The sequence below is a fragment of the Equus quagga genome, chromosome 11 (genome assembly GCF_021613505.1).
Source record: "Equus quagga isolate Etosha38 chromosome 11, UCLA_HA_Equagga_1.0, whole genome shotgun sequence".
NCBI classification, from domain to species: Eukaryota; Metazoa; Chordata; class Mammalia; order Perissodactyla; family Equidae; genus Equus; species Equus quagga.
The window spans coordinates 69931440-69950870 of NC_060277.1; the positions used below are offsets into that span (position 1 = coordinate 69931440).

The 19431-nt window shown below is 43.5% G+C and overlaps 1 protein-coding gene across 1 annotated transcript; it reads right to left on the reverse strand.

The window, feature by feature from the left end:
• Positions 1 to 1337: 1337 nt before the first annotated feature.
• Positions 1338 to 2282, reverse strand: LOC124247204 (olfactory receptor 1L4). The gene has a single exon (XM_046676285.1). It carries the CDS (start codon positions 2280 to 2282, stop codon positions 1338 to 1340), a length of 945 nt encoding a protein of 314 aa, XP_046532241.1.
• Between the last annotated feature and the right edge of the window lie 17149 nt (positions 2283 to 19431).

Sequence of the window (19431 nt, forward strand, 5' to 3'; positions counted from 1 at the left end):
CAATATGATAAAAAATTGAATAAACTACAAATCATTGAAGAAGATGAACTTAGTTTTATGACTTCGGGACAGCAGCTTGATTTCTCTAAATCTGTTTCCTCTCTTCAGCAATGAGAATAAAATGGTATCTTTCTTGTGGAATCTTGTGAGGTTTAAACAAGACACGCAAAGAGCACTTAGGACAGTGGCTGGCAGGTAATAATTCCCCACTAAATGTTATCTTTTATTATATTTATTACAAGAATATCATTACACCATTGTAATAGTGAAACATTGGAAAAGCATAAATATTTATCAGTAAGGGAATAGTTAAACTGTAGAACATTACAGTATAGGGTTCTATACCATGAAGTTAAAAATGAAGTTCTATTTGTAGGGATAAGAAAAGATCTCCAAGACATATTGTTTCATGAAAAAGGGAAACTGCAGAATATATGTAAGGAAAGATAGATAGTATTTATGTTTCAAAACTGGAAAGAGAGAGAAAGAGAGAGGAAAGAGAGAAGGAGAGAGACAAAAGGTATTGATAGAATTGATAACCCAGATGGGAGTGGAGATTGCACTGGATGGTGGTCAAGGAGAATTTTACCTTTATCTCTATTTTTGAATTTTTTTTCCTTTTTCTCCCACAGCCCCCCGGTACATGGTTGTGTATTTTTAGTTGTAGGTCCTTCTAGTTGTGGCATGGGGGATGCCGCCTCAGCGTGGCTTGATGAGCGGTGCCATGTCTGCGCCCAGGATTCGAGTTGGTGAAGCAGTGTGCTTGAACTTAAACACTTGGCCACGGGGCTGGCCCCTATTTTTGAATTCTTACTGTGAAAATGGTAGATATAGTCTCTAGGGAATAGAATTTTAAAAGGTTTAAATACTTTAAAAAATAGCTATATCTTTCCTGAATTTTCCAGAAAAGGAGTCTGCAAGGGTGTGGGCTACGGTACAGAATATTCAAAAAACACCTCTTTAAAAACCTCTTAGACCTGCGCTGCTTCTCAGGCGTGCTCTCCTCCAGCCGGTGCTGCCCACAGTGTCCTTCTCCCTCTCCATGAGCTACAAGACTTATTCTCTACTCCCGTTTGTTCCCTTTTATTTTCCCAAAATTTAAAAGTAGACTCTATTTCGAACATTCAGACCATACAGAAGTGAATTTAGCTTATTGCTATGTACCCAACCCTATGAATAAACACTTTTTCATGTTTGCTTCAGGTCTAATTTTTAATTTAACAAGAAATAAGACGCTTGTAGGATCAAAACTGCTAGTGCTTTGGAAAGCTAAAAGAAAAAGGAGGGGTTCTTTTGTAATCATTATGATGGAAATGCCAGTGAATCCAGACGCGCCCTCACACCTCTTCGGGTGCAGCCCTCTGTCTAAGTCCCCTTTTTAGGGCGCCTTTGACCTCTTTGTTGCGAAGGCTGTAGATGAAAGGGTTCAAGGTGGGTGTGACCACCGCATAGACCACGCTGGCCAGGCGGTCGTAGCGGGCCGAGTAGGCAGACGACGGCCGGAAATAGACGGAGAGGACAGAGCCGAAGAAAAGCGACACGACCACCAGGTGGGCCCCACAGGTGGAGAAGGCGCGGAAACGGCCCCTTGCGGACCGCACTCTCAAGACCGCGACGAGGACGCGCGCGTAGGACAGGGACACGAGGAGCAGCGGGGTCAGCACCACGACCAGGCCCTCCGAGAAGATAGCAGCCTCCGCGGCCGCCGTGTCCGAGATCGCCAAGCTCAGCATCACCGTCATGTCACAAAAGAAGTGGCGCACAGGGGTGGAGCGCGGGTAAGAGAGCGCGGAGATGAGCAGCGTGTGGAGCAGCGAGTGCAGGTGCGCCACCGCCCAGGACGCCCCCACTAGCACCGCGCAGCGCCAGGGTGTCATGACCGCGCCGTAGTGCAGGGGGCGGCAGACTGCCACCGCGCGGTCGTAGGACATGGCTGCCAGGAGGTAGCTCTCCGTGATGCCCAGAGCCACGAAGAAGTACATCTGGGCAAAGCACCCGTGGAAGGACATGGCCTGGCCTGGGTGGAGCAGGCCGGCCAGCAGTCTGGGGACCGTGACGGTGGTAAAGCAGACGTCCACGAGGCTCAGATGACCCAAGAAGTAATACATGGGGGAGCAGAGGGCCCCGTCGGATCTCACCAACACCACAATGCTCACGTTGCCCAGGGCATTGAGCAGGTAGATGCCAAGGAAGAGCAGGAACAGCAGCGGGTGGACGTCTGTTCCGTCCATCAGGCCAAGGAGGAGGAACTGTGGGGCGGACGTGAGGTTGGCCAGGGCCATGGAGTGGCCAGGGAGGTGGGGTGCTGAGGGGAAAGATGAGGCAGCTGGCCTCAATTCGGGCACTTCTAGGTGGACCTCTGCATGTTGAGATTCCATGTAATATTTAAAAATTTCTGCTTGCTAAAATGGCTTGAAAACCACATTGTTCATCCAATAATCCTAATTTTATGAAGAAACTGAATCTCAGAAGGGTATACTAGGGTGGTGGGTAGTCTGAAGCTTTGGAGTAAATTAGACCTGATTTTGAGCCTTGGCTCTGCCACTCAGGTGGTGTGACTTTTCTGAGCCTCAGTTTCTTCTTCTTTAAATGAGAAAAATACCAGGAACTACCTCTGGAGTTGGTTGTGAGGATGAAATGCATAATAAACTTAAAATATTTAGCACTGTATCCAGCATATAATAAGCACTCAAAACTGTTATCTATCATCTACTTATCTCTATCTCTATCTATCTATCTATCTATCTATCTATCTATCTATCTATCATCTATCTTCATCATCATCATCATCATCTGCTTAGTCAAACAAGTAGTTAGGGGCAGAATTAGGTCCCAGGCCATCAGAATACCAGTGTTTTCTTCACCAAACACTTTACTGCATTTGTCATTCGTTTATTCACCACATATTATGTGCTAGGTCAGGAATTGGCAAACCTTTTCTGTAAAGGATCATATAGTAAATATTTTAGGCTTATGGGCCATATAGTCTGTGTTGCAACAACTCAACTCTGCCTTTGTAGCGTGAAAACAGCCATCAATAATATGTAAATGAATGGCCGTGGCTGTGTTCCAATCAAACATTATTTACAAAACAGGTGGAGGGAGGGGTCAGTTTTGACATAGTTTGCTGACCCCTCTGCTAGGTACTGTGGGAAATAGGGAGAAGATGAGTGACCTAGAGCAGCTTGCAGAGTGTTTCATACTTTACTAATTTTATGAACCAAGTGGGAGTAAATTATTCCGCCAGCAGGAGTTTGGGAAGAATTCAAAGAAGGGATGGGATTTGAACTGGATCTTGCAGGGTTCACCCAACAGACATGATATGGTGTGGGAAGGGAAGTGCATTCTGGATAGGGGGAAGAGATCGTGTGGGGCTGTTGGTAGAGGTGGCATGAAATGAAGAAGGTAAAACCTCCACATACGACACTGGGATGAGATTTGTCTTTGCTCTGACCTCAGTTGACAGAAAACTTAAAATGTCTCAGGTGACTTCAGTTATCTTAGAAACAAGGCACTCATTTTGTCCCCCACTCAGTCTCTTCCTTAAAACACATTCTTTTCTCTCATTGCTCCAAAGTTTCTAGAAATGTTCTATCACTAGCCTAGCCCATCCCTACTTTACCAGGAAAGAGGGCCAGGCTTTGGTGAGATCCCAGAGTGGACAAAGTCAGTTCTTAGCAAGGAAGCTCCTTGCAGGAAGGAGCTGCATCTCACTGTCTTGCCCAGTGATCTGTACACAAAATTTACCCCGTAAATATTTGTTGAATGAAGCTTTTTAAAGAGCAATGAGTGAAAATACAGGTGAAGGGAGAGTGAGAGAGGAGATGATGGGCAAACCGCTGTATCCAGGCCTGTCATTTCCCAGGAGAAGCCCCAGATCTATCCTACTTTTTCATTTTTCTGCTTCTGTCTCTCTGTCACCCATTGGCTGTCCCATGGAAATCATCTGCTTATGCCGACCCCACCCTTGCCCCAACATAGAGCTGCAGTGTTGAAGAGCCAGGACCTTGGCATCTCTCCAATCCGTCTTCTCTTCAGGTTTGGGATTCTCCCCTGCAGAGCCCCTGACCTTCCCTCCCCACCTCCATGTGGGCAACTGCGTGATGTAGAGGAAAGGGCACTGGCTTCGGAGTCAGAGCCACCTGGGTTTTCATCCTGATTGGCTGTGTAAACATGGACCTGTCTTCATCTCATCTCCACTCTCCTCATCTATAAAATGGGGAGACTGATTATTCCTCTCTTATAGGGTGATGTCAAGATTAAATGAAGTAATGTATGTATCAGCACATAGCAGGGAATGGATGCTCAGTACACGCTAGTTTCCTTCCCCTCAACTTCTGATGGTGTCTCCCTGATGCTCCTGGAGGCAGTCCAGTCCACTACTGGAGGGCTGTAGTTATCTGAGTATGTTTTTCTTAATCTCAACGGAAACCTGCTTCCTTGTAACTTCTACAAGCGGTCCCAGTTTCGGCCACTGGGGGCTACACACCAAATCTCCTTTCTCTGCAGCTTTTCACATAGTGTTCGAAGAAATCTAGGTCTACTAAGTCTTCTTTTCTCTGACCCAAACATCCCTGGTGCTTAGATTCTTTTTTATAGGGCCTAATTTCCAGGTCCTTTTCCATTCTGGTCACCCTGTGCTTTGTCAATATTCTTAACGGGAATTGGACGCAGTGCTCTAGCTGGGGTTGGGCCGTGTAGAGTTCCCTGGGGGCAGTTTAACAGCTCAGCTGTACACTTCACACCTATTTACTGAGTACCTGCTTTGGGTTAGGCATTGTGTTGGTCTCTAGGACCATAAAGGTGGGTCATCTGTTGTCCTTGACCTCCAGCTGTGCACCGTGTAGTCAGCACTACACTTACTGTGTGAACCAAGTAGGGGGGATTTTCTTGGCTGATTCAGGGAAGATTCTAAAGAACAGGTGAGGTTTGACCTGGGGTTGAAGAATGAGGACATCACCAGATGGAGACTTGGGAGTGGAAAGGACCTTCCAGGCAGAGGGGAGAGAAAATGCGAAGGCAGAGGAAGATGTTTTGTGGGTGGGGAGAGCTAAAATGTGGCCTCATCCTCCCTGGTGCTGTCAGGCAGAGTGGAGCGGGGCGGGGAGGAGAATAAGACACAAAAAGAAGACAGCAGGGGCAGTTGGGTTCCCTCACCTGAAGGGCAGCATGCCAGGCCTCAACACGGTCTGCAGCGTCTGTGGACTGGCCCGCCTCCTGGCCAGAGGTCCTCCATCTTGAGGACAGATGCAGTGTTCTCCATCTCCACCCAGAGACTTCAGCTTGTTTCCTGTGGGCTGGAACAGCAGCCTTAGGGAAAGAGAAAGCCAGAGCTGTAAGGGCCCCAGGAATTCCTGAGCCATGCTCCTTCCACTCAGCTTTCCTGCCCTGCCAGTCTCCTTGTTGCCCATCGGATACAGTGTAAAGTGCTCAGCCTGGCACCCAAAGCTTCCAAACTTGGCTCCCAGCATTCTTCTTCAGTCTTAGTTCCAACTGCTACCACATGCTTCTCCTTCCCCCACCCCAGCCTTTCTCTCCTGCCTTTCCTGCATACTGCTCCCTACCTGAAATGCTCTTTCTACCCTTTCCTAATACCCAGCTCTGGCTCCACCTCCTCCAAGAAGCCCCACCTCCTTTCTTGACTTCTCCAGCCCACACAAATGCCTTTCTCCTCTATTTCTTGTAACCCTCACTTGGAACTTAGCCCTCATTTGCTGGTATTAAAGTGACTCTTTCTGCTGTGATGCTCATCTTCCCCACTGGATGTTGAGCCTTCTGAGGGCAAATATTTAGTTCTCTGTTCCTATCTGGCCTTAGGCCTGGCACAGGGCTTTGTCTTAGCTCTCCTGGCAGTCAGGGAAGGCTCCACAGAGGAGGTGGCATTTGAGCAGGGTCAGCTTGAAGGACAAGGCATTCACTGGAAAGACAAGAGTGGAAGGGAATTCTAGAAAGAGGGACTAGCATGTACAAAGGAAATTAGAAAGGAAACCTCAGTGAAGCTACTTAACCTCTTGGAGCCATATATATTCACTTAGCAAACAGTAGGTGCTTACTAAATGTCAATTTTCTGTCCCACCCAGCCCCTAGTCACTTTTGGTGATGAGAGATATATTGACTGAGTTTATATTGGCTCCCCCTAAAGGACCTGGCATGGGACTGTTTTACCTGGATGCTGAGCTGCTGTTGTTGACTCAGAGTCCTTTCCTGAGGCCCTGGTATGGCAGGTGTCTGCTTTGAAATGGATAGGAAGAATTTAAGGTCACAAAATGAGGCAGAGATACTTAGGATTTGGGATCAGAACCCCCGTCTCCTGGGCAGCTTGCTGCCCTAAACTCTACGTGGAAAAGGTCACCTTTGTAGCAAACACTCAGGTGCACCAAGACACCAAAGTGCACAAGGATACAAGGACACAGACATATCCTGATAAACCCAGACACATGGACGTGCCAGAGACACACTCACACCCAGTAGGACAGGAATATACACATGTGGGCACACAGGGACACCAGCTTACAGTCATTTACGCACAAGCATAGACACTACGTGGATCCATCCATAGATGTACATGCCACGTACACATGAAGACCCAAACACAGACCCCCACTCACAAAAATGTCAGAGACATGAAGAGACCACTGCAATTCTCCCAGGTGCTCTGAGACCTGCTCAGGAGTGGACACACAAACACCAACAACTTCCTCCTTCCTCTCACTCTTGCCTCAGGTCCCCATCTGCCTTGACAGAGCGGGGAGTAGGCAGTGGCCAACAGGGGAAACCATTGCTGGCCCCCAGCACTCTCAGTCCTGGGAGTTTCTATCCAATTCCTTGTTTCCACTCTCTTGCTGGTCAGCCCAGATTCTTCTGTCAAGGGTGTCCCAAATAGCTTTCTCTTCAACCACAGTTTTAACCTAAGATGAGCCCTTCCTGTTCCAAGGACTTCCTCCCCTCCCCTGCTTTCCTCTGTCACCTTCTCACTCATTTCTTTTCAATAATTTTCTCAGCAATCTTGCCTGTTGTATCTATTCTATGCCAAGCAGGTACTTGGAGCACCAGGCAGGGAGGGCATTCAGAACTGAATAAGACACGGTCAAAGAGTTTGTCTTCCTATCTTGGTATCAGGCAATTGGCAATGATTCTAAGACATCATCTCAGCCAACACCCACGTCACAAATGGGAAGCAAGGCTCAGAGAACACTGGACCTGAAGTCATTCAGCGATTTGGGGACAGAGTCAGAGTTTGAATCCAGAGCTCTGATTCCTACCCCTGGTTTCGTCCACTTCCCCATCCTGTCTGCCATGCATTGGCATGGCATTCTCATTTATCTCATTTATCCCCTCAGACACCTGATTTACCCTTCTGCCTTACTGCCATTGATTATTCTGCTCCCTGCCAGCAAGTCCCCTGTCTGATGACTCCCCTTTGAGCACGAACAGGCTCCACCCTCCACACCACATACCTAGAGGCTGAGCTGCTTCCAGCCGGGGGGCGGGGGGGGGGGGGGCGGGAAGGGGAGGAGGATGGGGTGGCCAGGGGGATGGACAGTTCAGGCAGGTATGTCCTGGAGTGAAGATTTACTGCAACAGCCAAAGGCAAGAGGAGTGGCATGTGGGCTGGGAGCAGAGGGTGTCACCCACTAATTAATTAACCAGGAACCTCCATGGAGAGCTATGGTGGCCTCTGCAGTCGCAGGCACCATGAGGACCTCTCAGCCCTCAACCAGCACAGCTTCTTCTCTCCTACCTGCTGGAGAGACTGAGTGGGAGAGAGGGAATAGAGGGGTGTAGGAACTCATAATTGGAATAGACCCCCTTCAATGTGTGGACCACCTGTGCCAGCCCACTGTGCTCAGAGGATGTTATCACTCCTTTGCCTCCTTCTAAGTGGGCACTGATGGCCTGAGAGGGGCAGGGCTTGTTGGAGGTCACACAGCCAGGGGACCTTGGCCTCTTCTCCCTGGCTGTACCTATGCTGAGCTGCAACCATCACTCTAAAGCTGCGACATCACTGTGAGTCCTCTGCTTGGGGAAGAACTTTTCTTCTGATCCTGCTATGAGGAGAACAGTGAAGTGAAGCTGGGGGACTAGATGCCCAGTCTCCCAGCATGGGCCCCCAAAGCCCTTCCCTGATCCCCAGGCCCACCTCCGCCCTAGAGGTCCCACCTTACCCAGAAGTCAAGGGAGGGAGGAGGGGCTGGAATTGCTGGCAAATTCGCCCCAGGACAGCAGGATTGGGGACACCTGGGGAGGTGCTCTCGATGGGCTTCAGGGGTGCTGCCCTCTGTCACCCCTCAGCCCAGGTTGGAGATGCCAGGATCTCAGCCCTCAGCCCTGCCTAGCTGGTGCCAGGACAAGATGATTTCTTTCCTTGTTCTGGAGCCTTTTGACTGAAGCCTCATTGGCTAGGCAAAGCAGCCCTCCTGAATTTGGAGGGCTGACCCAATCCCCAGGCTGATGAATTTCTCCTGAGGACAACCTCTCTCTCTCATCTGCCCTCCCTCCACCTGGCATGCCTTTTAATGCTTGCAGAACTGGTAGCCACATCCCAGGGGATGAGCCTCTCCAGCTTGACTCTTCATTCATTTGAAAACATTGCTCAGCGTCCATGGGGTGGTGGCCCTGTTGGGCTCTGGGAAATGTCAGAGAAGTCTTGGAAGAAGTGAGGTATTCAAGTCCAACCAGCAGTGGGACCCCGGGCAAGTCTCTTCTCCTCTCAGGGTCTCAGGGTCCTCATCCATCAGTAAATTGAAAGGAGGGAACTGACAGAGCCTGATGATCCCTTCATGTCGGAGGATGGAACATTCTGAGGATGTGCTCTGAAGAGTTAACATTCAGGCCGGGGAAAGAAGACTTGGGCACAGGCAGTAAGTGCCCTAGGGGCTTAGAATAGAAACCCTGCCTGTGGCTTGGGTGTTCAGGGAACACTTCTGGGAGGAAGTGATGTTTAAATGGAGCAAAAGAATGAGAGGATTTGGGTGTGTGGAAGGGCAGTGTGGGCAAACCAAGGTATCTGGGAAGCACATTTTATGCAGAGGGGGCACAGGGAAGTACAAGGGAGGGGAAAGTCTGCCCATACAAGTTTCCAGTAGGGGAGAAGGCACATGCGTCACCTTCCCTGGTACTGGGCATCATCCTGTCCTTGCTACCATGGGAAACCTTGGAGAAATTACTGCAATTTTCTGCACCTCAGTGTCTCAGCTATAAAACGGGACAATCGTAGAACCTGCTTCATAGAGATGCTCTGAGGATCAGAAGAGTTAATGAATGTAAAGCCCTTAGAACAAAGCCCAACACGCAGCAACTACCAACTACACGTTGTCTGTTACTATTATTATCCCTCTGCAGGTCCTACTGTGTGCTGGGTGTTTAAGGATTTGTTCTATCCTTAACTTTCCTGACCTGGATTTTTTTCCTTAAGAAGACAATTTGAACCTCTCCATTCCTCTGATAAATATGAAATGACTGTTGGTCAACAATAAGGAGGCATTACGTATCTTCATGTTGCTATTAGCTGTTTCAAATAGATTTGAGGATACTGACTAATGCCCTAAGAATATCATTGTTGTTACAGCATGTGGTAATGTGTGGTTCTATTTAATGTGTCCCTATTGTTTAACAGTGCCAAGTACTACCACACAATGGAAACAATTGCCACGGAAAAACGGCAATAACTGAAACAAAGGGATTCTTCAGAGACTTGCTAGCTTTAAATTCCTAAGGCATGCTTTTCTCCCCCCACCCCCTAGTTGTGTTTATTGTAGTAAAATACATATAACATAAAATTTGCCATCTTAACCATTTTAAGTGTACAGTTTAGTGGTATTAAGTAAGTATTGCTTTCTTCTTAAAACTTACTATTTCTTAAAAAACAGAAAATGTTCTTGTTTTTTCCCCTCTTTACCTTTAAAATTTCTTTATTTGATTTTTTCTTTTCTTATTCTAAGGGTAATATATACTTGTTATAACGAATGAAAAATACAGAGATGTATAAAGCAAAAAAAATCATCTCTCCTGAGCTCCTCTTATCTCCCAGCTCTACCAGGTCATCAATGTTGGTAGCCAAGTTCCACACCTTTCTCCCAGCTCATGCAAACTTACATCTATCTATCTATCTATCTATCTGATCATCATCTATCCATCCACACACATACATGTATATAAAGTTTTTCAAAGTATACTTTTTTAGCATAAAGAGAAGATGATACAGAAAATATGTAGGGATTTTTGCAAAAGATTTTATATTCTAGCAAAGCAACTATTTTCATCTGCATTTATTCCCTTCCAATACACACAAAATGTTGAGCAGTTTATCCTTTTCATTTTCAACCACAGAGTTGGTTAAGTTAAAAAAAAAAATAAACTACACGCTATTCATGCTAATGATTGCATGTTCCTTGAAATGGACATGCCACAAGTTATTTAATCATTATTGTAATTTTGAACAAATTAATAAGGAAGGTATGTCAACTTGGGCCTTTTTTCTTCCTTAAAGCTTTCCTACCCCAGAGAGAAAAATACAAGGTCAAAGAGGTGAATGTTTTTGTAACTCCTGATAAATGTGGAGGAGGAATTCATCATCCAAGCTTTTTACTACTTACACTGCCATTGGCGATGGCTGAATGTGCCTTCTCCCAACTGTGGAATATTATTATCATGTTTAGTATTAATTTTCCTTTTCTTGATTTTTGACTCTGTGGAAAATAGAACCTTGTTTTAATTTCCTTTGACTGTTTAGTGCATTTCTCTACCATCACGTGAGTGTAGCTTTGCTCACTTGGCCTTACTTACTTGCCTTGTTCTAGCAAAGTACAGCCAACTATAAATCAGGGTCTTGGCCCATCTTGGGCTGTGCACCTGAAAAGCAAAACAATAAGCTATAAAACAAGACATGTAATGTTTGTACTTTTTCTTTAGCATAAACCATTTAAAATAACTTCTATTTTTATTTTACCATAGTTGAAATTCTCAGACAAATGAACACATACAGGATGAATATCATCAAGTTATGCATCAGTTTGAACTGACTTGTGGAGTAATTTCCAAAGATATACCATGCCACACGAACACAAAAAGAAATATATATAAGACTTAAAAATATTTACATTACAATACTTATATTATTATAATTTAATAATATATTATAATAGTGTAAGGTATTTTATATTTTAAAATATTTATATAGTAACATTTATATTATTATAATTTAATAATATATTTAATAAATAAATATTATTTTTAGTATTTAATTTAATAAATAAATAATAAATCTATTTAATAATAGATTTAATAAATAGATTTATCCAACAGATAGGTTAAAAATCCTAAAATAGGAAAGAAAATCCAACAGATAGGGTTAAACTTGGTTTTAAGAACCCACGTCACCTGAAAAATCAAAATTTAAAGGAGATAGCAATATGTAAACTAGATAAAATGAAATCATATATCTGAACAAGTCCTCATAAACATGCTCAGGATAGGAGAATCTTCTGCATGCCATTTTATTTAGAACTGATGGAAAAGTGCATGTTTGAAACCACAAACACCAAAGGTGTGAAGTGAAGAGAGAAAACATGCAGCTTAGAAAGAACACATCTAAAAGAAAGTGAAATTCAACCCGAAGGAGCTGACAAGCTGCAGATGTGAAGAATTAGATCCCCAAATATATGTCTTAAATAGATAAGTACAATGAAAAAGTTTACATGATGAAAGATGCCCTAAGACAGAGAAGTCAGATTGAATTCTGCCTCGGGGAATTGTCTGGGAAACCAACTCAATTTGATAGGGTAAATCATGTATTCATTCATTCATTCATACAACCAACAAATATTTTTTGAGCACTGACCTTGTGCTAGGAAATATTACAGGTGTTGGCGATACGGCAGGGAAAAAGAAGATCAAATCTCTTTCCCCAGAGAACTTATATTATTATAATCATGAGATCTTATTTTATTTCTTTACGAAGAAACAACAGTAGAGGAATATTGTCACTATATTAGATGGAGGCTGAGCCATCTTCTCCATGAAATTTGAAGTAAGCTTGCCCTCTGAGAGGAAATAAAACAGACACACAAATTATACGATCAGCCACATGTTTAAGTGTGTGAAGAGATTAGTTGTAAAACGGTCTTTGCAGAATTTTGGAAAACTTGCAACTCAAATCAAGGTGACCTAGGGGTAATCTCAGGGAGACAGGATTGTAAGTGGCTTTAACTTAGTAAGTGGAAGTTAATTAGTTGTGGTAAACTCTGTTTGGAAAAAAATGATGAGAAGAGAAAGGAGTAGGTCAACCATGAAAATCCAGGAAAAAAAGAATCTTCCAAGATGAACGTTGGCAGTGCCTTTGGAAGCCCTACTTGGAAAGATGGACCTGTTACTCCTTAGGTGTGTCATGAACTTCCCCTTCACCAAACTTTCTTTGGTAAGCAGAGGGTTCCAAAGTACCTTAGTAGCATCCGACTGCACACCAAGTAATGCTCTGATATAGTTTGTCTGTTGAGAGAGGATTTACGGTCAGCAGAATCTCTATTCCTACCTTTAAGTTCTATTTATCACAATAAATTAGCCTTCTGGTCTATATCTGTCCCTACCTGAAACGTAGTTAATGCAACTTCACTCCTGAAAAGTGGATCCACCCTTGATGCAAGTTTCTGAGTCTACAGGGTTGAGAACTGAACCAAATGTCCCTTTTGAGGTATGTTTTAACCAGACGACTTTCCCCAGGTGTGTCCATTTTTGTTTTATTGCCTGCCTTCTTCACACTGCAACAGTTTGGTCAAAGCATCCAAATGTTTTCTAGTCAGTGAGTAAGAGGAAAAGAGAAGAAACTACAGCAGGAGGCATTCAGGTTAGAGAGAAAGAAGTTGTTTCTGGTACAGGGTTTCATCTTATATTCTCCTAACACAGTGCCTTGCATAGAGATGATGTTCAACAAGCAAACATTTATTTTCTTTAACTTCTGAAATAGGAGAATTACATGGATATTGCTAATCTATACTGAAATACGTTTAGAGAATTTTAATGAGTCTCACTTGAGGTCTCTTTCTCTGACTTTGGGCTCAGGCAGGAGGGAACCGGATTAGCATCTTTGAGTTCCTCCTCTGGGGTCTCTCAGAGTGGCCAGAGCAGCAATGCATCCTCTTCTTGCTGTTCCTGTGGATGTACGTGGTCCCTGTGGCTGGGAACCTGCTCATCATCCTGGCCATTGGCACCAATGCATGTCTCTTCATGCCTATATACTTCTTCCTCACCAGTTGGTCCTGTGCAGACATCCTTTTCACCTCCTCCACTGTGCCCAAGGCCTGGTGAACATCCAGACCCAGAGCAACTCCATTTCCTACACAGGGTGGCAGGCTTGGCTCTATTTCTTGACTTTTGGGGACATGGACATCTTTCTCCTGACCACAATGGCCTTCAACCTCTGTGTGGCCATTTGCCACCCTCTCCACTACACTATGGTCACATCTCTCAGTGCTGCACCTTCATGGGGACTGCCTGCTCATGGTGCACCGAGTTTCCATAACTCACACCTTTCTCATATTCTGTCTTTTCTTCTCTACAATGTCATCCCTGACCTATTCTGTCATCTGGGACCACGATGAAAGCATTTTTCTCTGACAGGCATTTATAAGTTTGTTCTCTTGCTCTTGGGGGTGTAATTATTTTGGCCCTTTATTTTTTCTTTATTGAGATAATTTACTCACAGTAAAATGCATAGATCAGTAAGTTCAATAAATTTTGATCAAATGTATACACCTGTATTATCATTATCCAAGTCAAGATATGGAATGTTTCCATTTTCCTAGAAAGCTCCTCATGCCCTTTCTAGTCATCCCTCACCTTGAGGCAACTATTGATCTGATTTCTATTATCGTAGATAAGATTTGCCTGTTCATGAACTTCATGTAAATGGAATCACATGGTATGTACACTGTATGTACTCTTTTGGGTTTGGTTTCTTTTGTTCAACATAATGTTTTTGAAATTCATCTATATTGTTGCATGTGTCAGTAGTTTATTCCTTTTTTTACTGCTGAATACTATCCAGTTGTATGGAATTATCACTACTTTTTCTTACTCATTCTCCTATTGATTAATATTTAGGTTTTGTCCAGTTTAGGACAATTATGAATAAATCTGCTATGAGCATTGTTATACAAGACTTCTTGTGGACATATATTTTTATTTCTCTTTGATACGTATCCAGGAGTAGAACCGCTGGGTCATAGGTGAAGTGTGTATTTAACTTTCTTAGAAACTGCCAAACACTTTTCCAAAATGGTTGTACCAATTTACACTCCCATTGACGTTGTTTGAGAGTTCCAATTGTTCCACATCCTTGCCAACACTTGACACTGCCAGTCTTTTAATTGTAGCTATTCTACTAGCGCTCTTAAATCTTGATTTTTTTCCTTTGTCTGTATTGTCTCAGCTATCCTCAGAGTCTTTTTTCCTAAGAGAAGCGCCGATGGCCCTCACCTTGCTGTCATCTCCCTGTCTATGGGACAGCTCACCCTCTTCTGTGGATTAGCATTCAAATTTCCTAGAGCCTCCACTGGCTATCTGGCTAGTGTGGGAAACACGTGACCCACTAACATCCTGGACATGAGATGGGCTTCTTCACTAGACCCATTCAAACCTTGTGGCTCTACTTGAGCTAAAATAATCCTCAGGAAAGAGCTCCAGCCCAGCTTTCCTTCTTCAAACTAAGTGATCAGTCTTCGTAGCAGGTTCCCTGAGATTCTGGGATTAGTTAGGGTGGGAGAAGTAAGTGGAACCAACAGGATAAAGATGAAAGTGAGAATATCAGCAGGGTGGTCGCCCTATGTCCACTCTCCATTTCTAACAGAGATATGATTTCTCTTTGGGAAATTACTTCATCCCATTGTATTGATCTTGGTTTGGGGCAGTAAATGCAGGGGCCTTGCCTTTGCACTATATTGAATTGGAGAGCTCGTTGGAGGAGCCTTCCACCAGACCTTTTCTTTTCCCACTTAGTCCCTGGGACTTTGACCTTTGAATGGAAATATCCAAGGACTGAAAAATGGGGGTCCTTCATTCTAGCAGTGGTGCCCAAGAGAGATACTCAAAGACTCCTGTTCTCAAGAACCCTCGAGGCTTTCTGAGTCCTATCTGTTCAACGATGTCTCTTTTGTCTTCCCTTTGATGCTACTATCTCCCCCGTTTTTTTCAATTAAATTTTCCTTTTTGCGTAAGTAAGCTAGTTGGTTTCTGTTGCTTGTAATTAAAGATACTGTGGCAGAGACAGTAGGGATCACCATGTGTTCCATTACATTTCTCAGCCTCCCCTGCACTTAGATTGGGTCTGTGAACAGAAGTGTTGTGTGTCACTTCTGGTCTGATTCAGTTAAGAGCTTATGTGCCTCCTCCATCCCTCTCTTTCCTGTTGCAGTGACTTCAGAGGTGTTGGTATCCAGGTTCAAGATGGTAGAGCCTCTGTCAATGTGGGTCCTTGAGTATGTGGAGCAGAGCACCCCTGCCATATGGACACATGACATGATTGATAAACTTTTTCGTGTTCATCCACTGAGATTTTGAAGTTAATTGTTACCTGGAACCCAACACTAATTGATAGGGACAAAATATGACAAATTCAGTTCTGTGGCTTCTGACACGAATTCACATGAGACCATTATCTTTGTCTCAATTTCCCTCTCTCTCCCAACAAAAAAAAATATTGCTTCCCCTAGAAAGTCCTGGATCATCAGATCCAGATTACGTTTTTCAGTTTGTTCTTGAGTTTTATGTTTGCCTTTGTGGTAAGCTGTGTGTCCTGAGGTACCCCATCAATTTTATTTTCTGTGGTTGCCCCGCATACTGCATCTAGAGCCTGGAGCAATAAATATTTATAGAATGAATAGTTGCTTCTCAGATTTCTCAAGGAATTATAACACTGTCTTTCAATGGCTTAGTAAACTGTAGCAACACCATCTGGAGTGTGTTGTGGTCAAAGGAACACTTGTCTCCATGACACAGATTATGGGTGAAAGTCTCGTCAGCTCAGGCCTTGTTCTGGGCTTGGCTAGATGCTTTCTTAGTTATCATTGTTGCTAACAATTTAAAAAGCATTTATTCTGTAGGTATAATAATGGAATTTCAACAGAACACCTATATTATAACAATAGTGATCTGTGATTATTTTCATTGTTTATTATTTTTTACCTTAACATTTACATGTTTTCTTACTGGTAAATATTTTTTAAAAACATGTCAGGTTATCTGCTTCTTCTGTAACAATTATTTCAAGACCTTAGCCTCTAAAAAGTATTGATTCTAACACTTTATAAATTCTTTTATGTTTTCTACATATACAATTATATCTTCTGTTACTGCTATTTTTTCTTTCTTTTTTTTAAAAAAGCCTGTCTTTGTTTTATTTTTTTTATACTAGTTTTTAATTTTTTTGTGAGGAAGATGGACCCTGAGGTAACATCTATTGCCAACATTCCTCTTTTTGCTTGAGAAAGATTGTCACTGAGCTAACATCTGTGCCAGTCTTCCTCTATTTTATGTGGGATGCCACCACAGCGTGGCTTGACGGGTGGTCCTAGGTCAGCACCTGGGATCTGAACCTGCGAATCCTGGGCTACCAAAGTGGAGCACCTGAACTTAACCAGTACGCCACTGGTCTTGCCCTGTGCTAGTTTTTTAATGGTGAAAATACTTAAGATCTACTCTTAGCAAACTTCATATATACAATGCAGTATTATTAACTACAGTTACCATGCTGTACATACCTGTCCTTGTTTTAGTCTCTATATGCTTAATACGTTTTTCTTGCCTTACTGCATTATCTAAGATGTCCCCTATAATGTTGGATAGAAGTGATATTGGGTGTATATGTCGTATTCTTGATCCCAAAGGGAAGGTCTTTGGCCTGTAACTATTAACTATGATTTTGCTGAGAATTTTGTGGATACTTTTGATCAGATTAAGGAGATTACCTTTTATTCTTTGTTTGTTAGAAGTTTTTTTTTTTTAAATCATAAGTGGCTGTTGAATTTTATTAAACATTTCTTCCTCTATTACAGTTATTATGAGATTTCTTTCCTGTATAATGTGGAAAGTTACATTGCTTTTCTAATTTTAAACCAACTTTGCATTCCCGTGACTAATTCAACTTGGTCATGATGTATTATCCTTCATATACACGGCTCGATAATATTTTGTGTGGGATCTTTGCATCTATGTTCATGAGGAAGATTGGACTATACTTTCCTTTTCTCATTCTGATCTTTTCAGATTTGGGTATCAACGTTATTGTAGCCATAAAATGAATCATGGAACATTTCCTCTTTTTTTATTCTCTGGGAAGCTTTGCATAATATTAAAGTTATTTATTCTTAAATATGTGAACAAACCCACTACTGAAACCCTCTGGGCCTAGGGTTTTCTTTGTGAGAAGGCTTTTAGTTGCTGATTTAATATTTTAGTGGTTATAGGATTATAACCCAGCCCAGAGTAGGGTGTTTCACTGTTGTCCTCCCAGCCTAGTGAGGCTGCCAAAGGCACAGGCCAGTCTCTCAGAGGCCTCCTTGGAGCAGCAAATGCCTCTGTGGAGGGAAAAAGAGGCTCCAAGTGTAGAGACTCCCACTGTCGAGTGCCCTCTCGAGACCTGGTCCATTCCCTGACTTCTGCTGGGCATGGCCTCACTGTCCTGTCAGTTCTTTGATGATTTTTTATAAAAATTGTGGTAAAATATTGTTAAAAAGAAAATCACAGGACCAAAATGGCATCACTCTTGCTAAAGCCCTTCATACTACAACTAGATTTAAAGCCTGATCTAATTGCAGTTTCAACCTCTCCCAGAAATGTCGTCTAATCAACCAGTCTGGAATTTTCTGGTCAAGCACCAGTGAGGTAATTTGTGACATGGAGCCCCCCATCACCCTCCCACCTACCCTACCCCCCCAGAGGAAGAGGTAATCTGCATGATAAAACCCATGTTAGCTCCCTTCCTCTCTATCAACACAAATAACCAATAGCCATTCTATAGATAAGAGAGATGAGGAGAATTGAACTTGAGCCAGGAAGGCAGTCTCCATAAAGGGAGCAAACATTCTGGAGACGTGTGGGTTGCAGCATGATTATATACCATTTCAGAACAATGAGTATACAGCAAGTGTGACAAACATACATTTTTTTCTCAAAGTCACAAGGAGATATTTTGTTATAGTTTAGTGCATGTACAGCAGGTCAATCTGACCCTGGTTTCTGGAAAGAAAAACTTAAGTTCAAAAGAGTACTGGTATTGCCCTCAGAGGAGGGGAGGCATTCATCCATATTTTCAATGAGTCCACTCTTTGCTTTGGGATAATGTTTAATGTTTAAAGCACATGTACAATGCATGTTTGACAGGTCATAAGTCAGGCTGCTCTAGGAAAAACAAGTTTAGGCTGAATCATGTTTAAACTAGAATGGCTTCCTCATATACCTCAATATGGGAAAATTTCTTATTATTTTTATCAACCCCCAAAAAGATGTCCTAGCCCAAAATAACCCTTTCTTTTCTTTTGCTAATGACTTCTTTGCCCCACCCTCCTTCCTATAAAAGCCTTCCATTTTGTACAGCCACTTGGAATGCCCTTTTAGTTGCTGGATGCAATGCCTCCCAATTCATGAATCATTTAATAAAGCCGATTAGATCTTCAAATTTGTTCAGCTGAATTTTGTTTTTTAACAGACTTGGAGGCAGCTGTGGGATCAAAGTGAAATTCTGATGGCATTTGGGGACAATGAGAAACACAGGTGTGGTGCCTGCAAACCCTATTTTGAATTCACTGTCTTTCTCACCGTTTCCGAGGGCTGTTGGTTGGTTCCTCTCAGTTTGAGCTCCACTCTCTCTTTGCATTTGAGCTCCCTATCTAATTGGCTTTTCAGACTGCAATTCCCTGGGGGGAAAACCCCAGCCCTTAGCTCTGGCCCTGGATTCCACCCTGGGGACTGCTGATGGTTTAGTCTGCAACTCCCCATTTGTTTGGAATCAGCCCCTAGTTGGGAGCTATTGGCCGCAGCTGCAGTTCTCCATTTTGTTTGAAATCAGTCCACAGTTCCCATTCCTTGGGATTTGCTGGTTTAAACCTTTCACCAGTCCAAACTTCCATGGGAGTTGGTAGTTACTGGCCAGAGTTGGACTGGGTTCAACTTTAAGAAGTAGACTAGATCTGGGATTGGACTGGGCTGGTTTTAGAACTGGACAGGGTCTGGGATCAGACTGGGTCTGATCTGAGCTGGACTGGATCCTGTAAAGGCTAGTGCTAGATGGGAATCTTGGGAGCCAAAAAGATGCAAACGTTGGTGGACACGGGTCGAGCATTTTAAAAGCTGTTAGACTGCTCACTACCTAACCCGGAGACTCCTGTGTTAGGACAAGTTGGTCACAGAATGGGTTCGATTGACACTAGGTCACCCACCCAC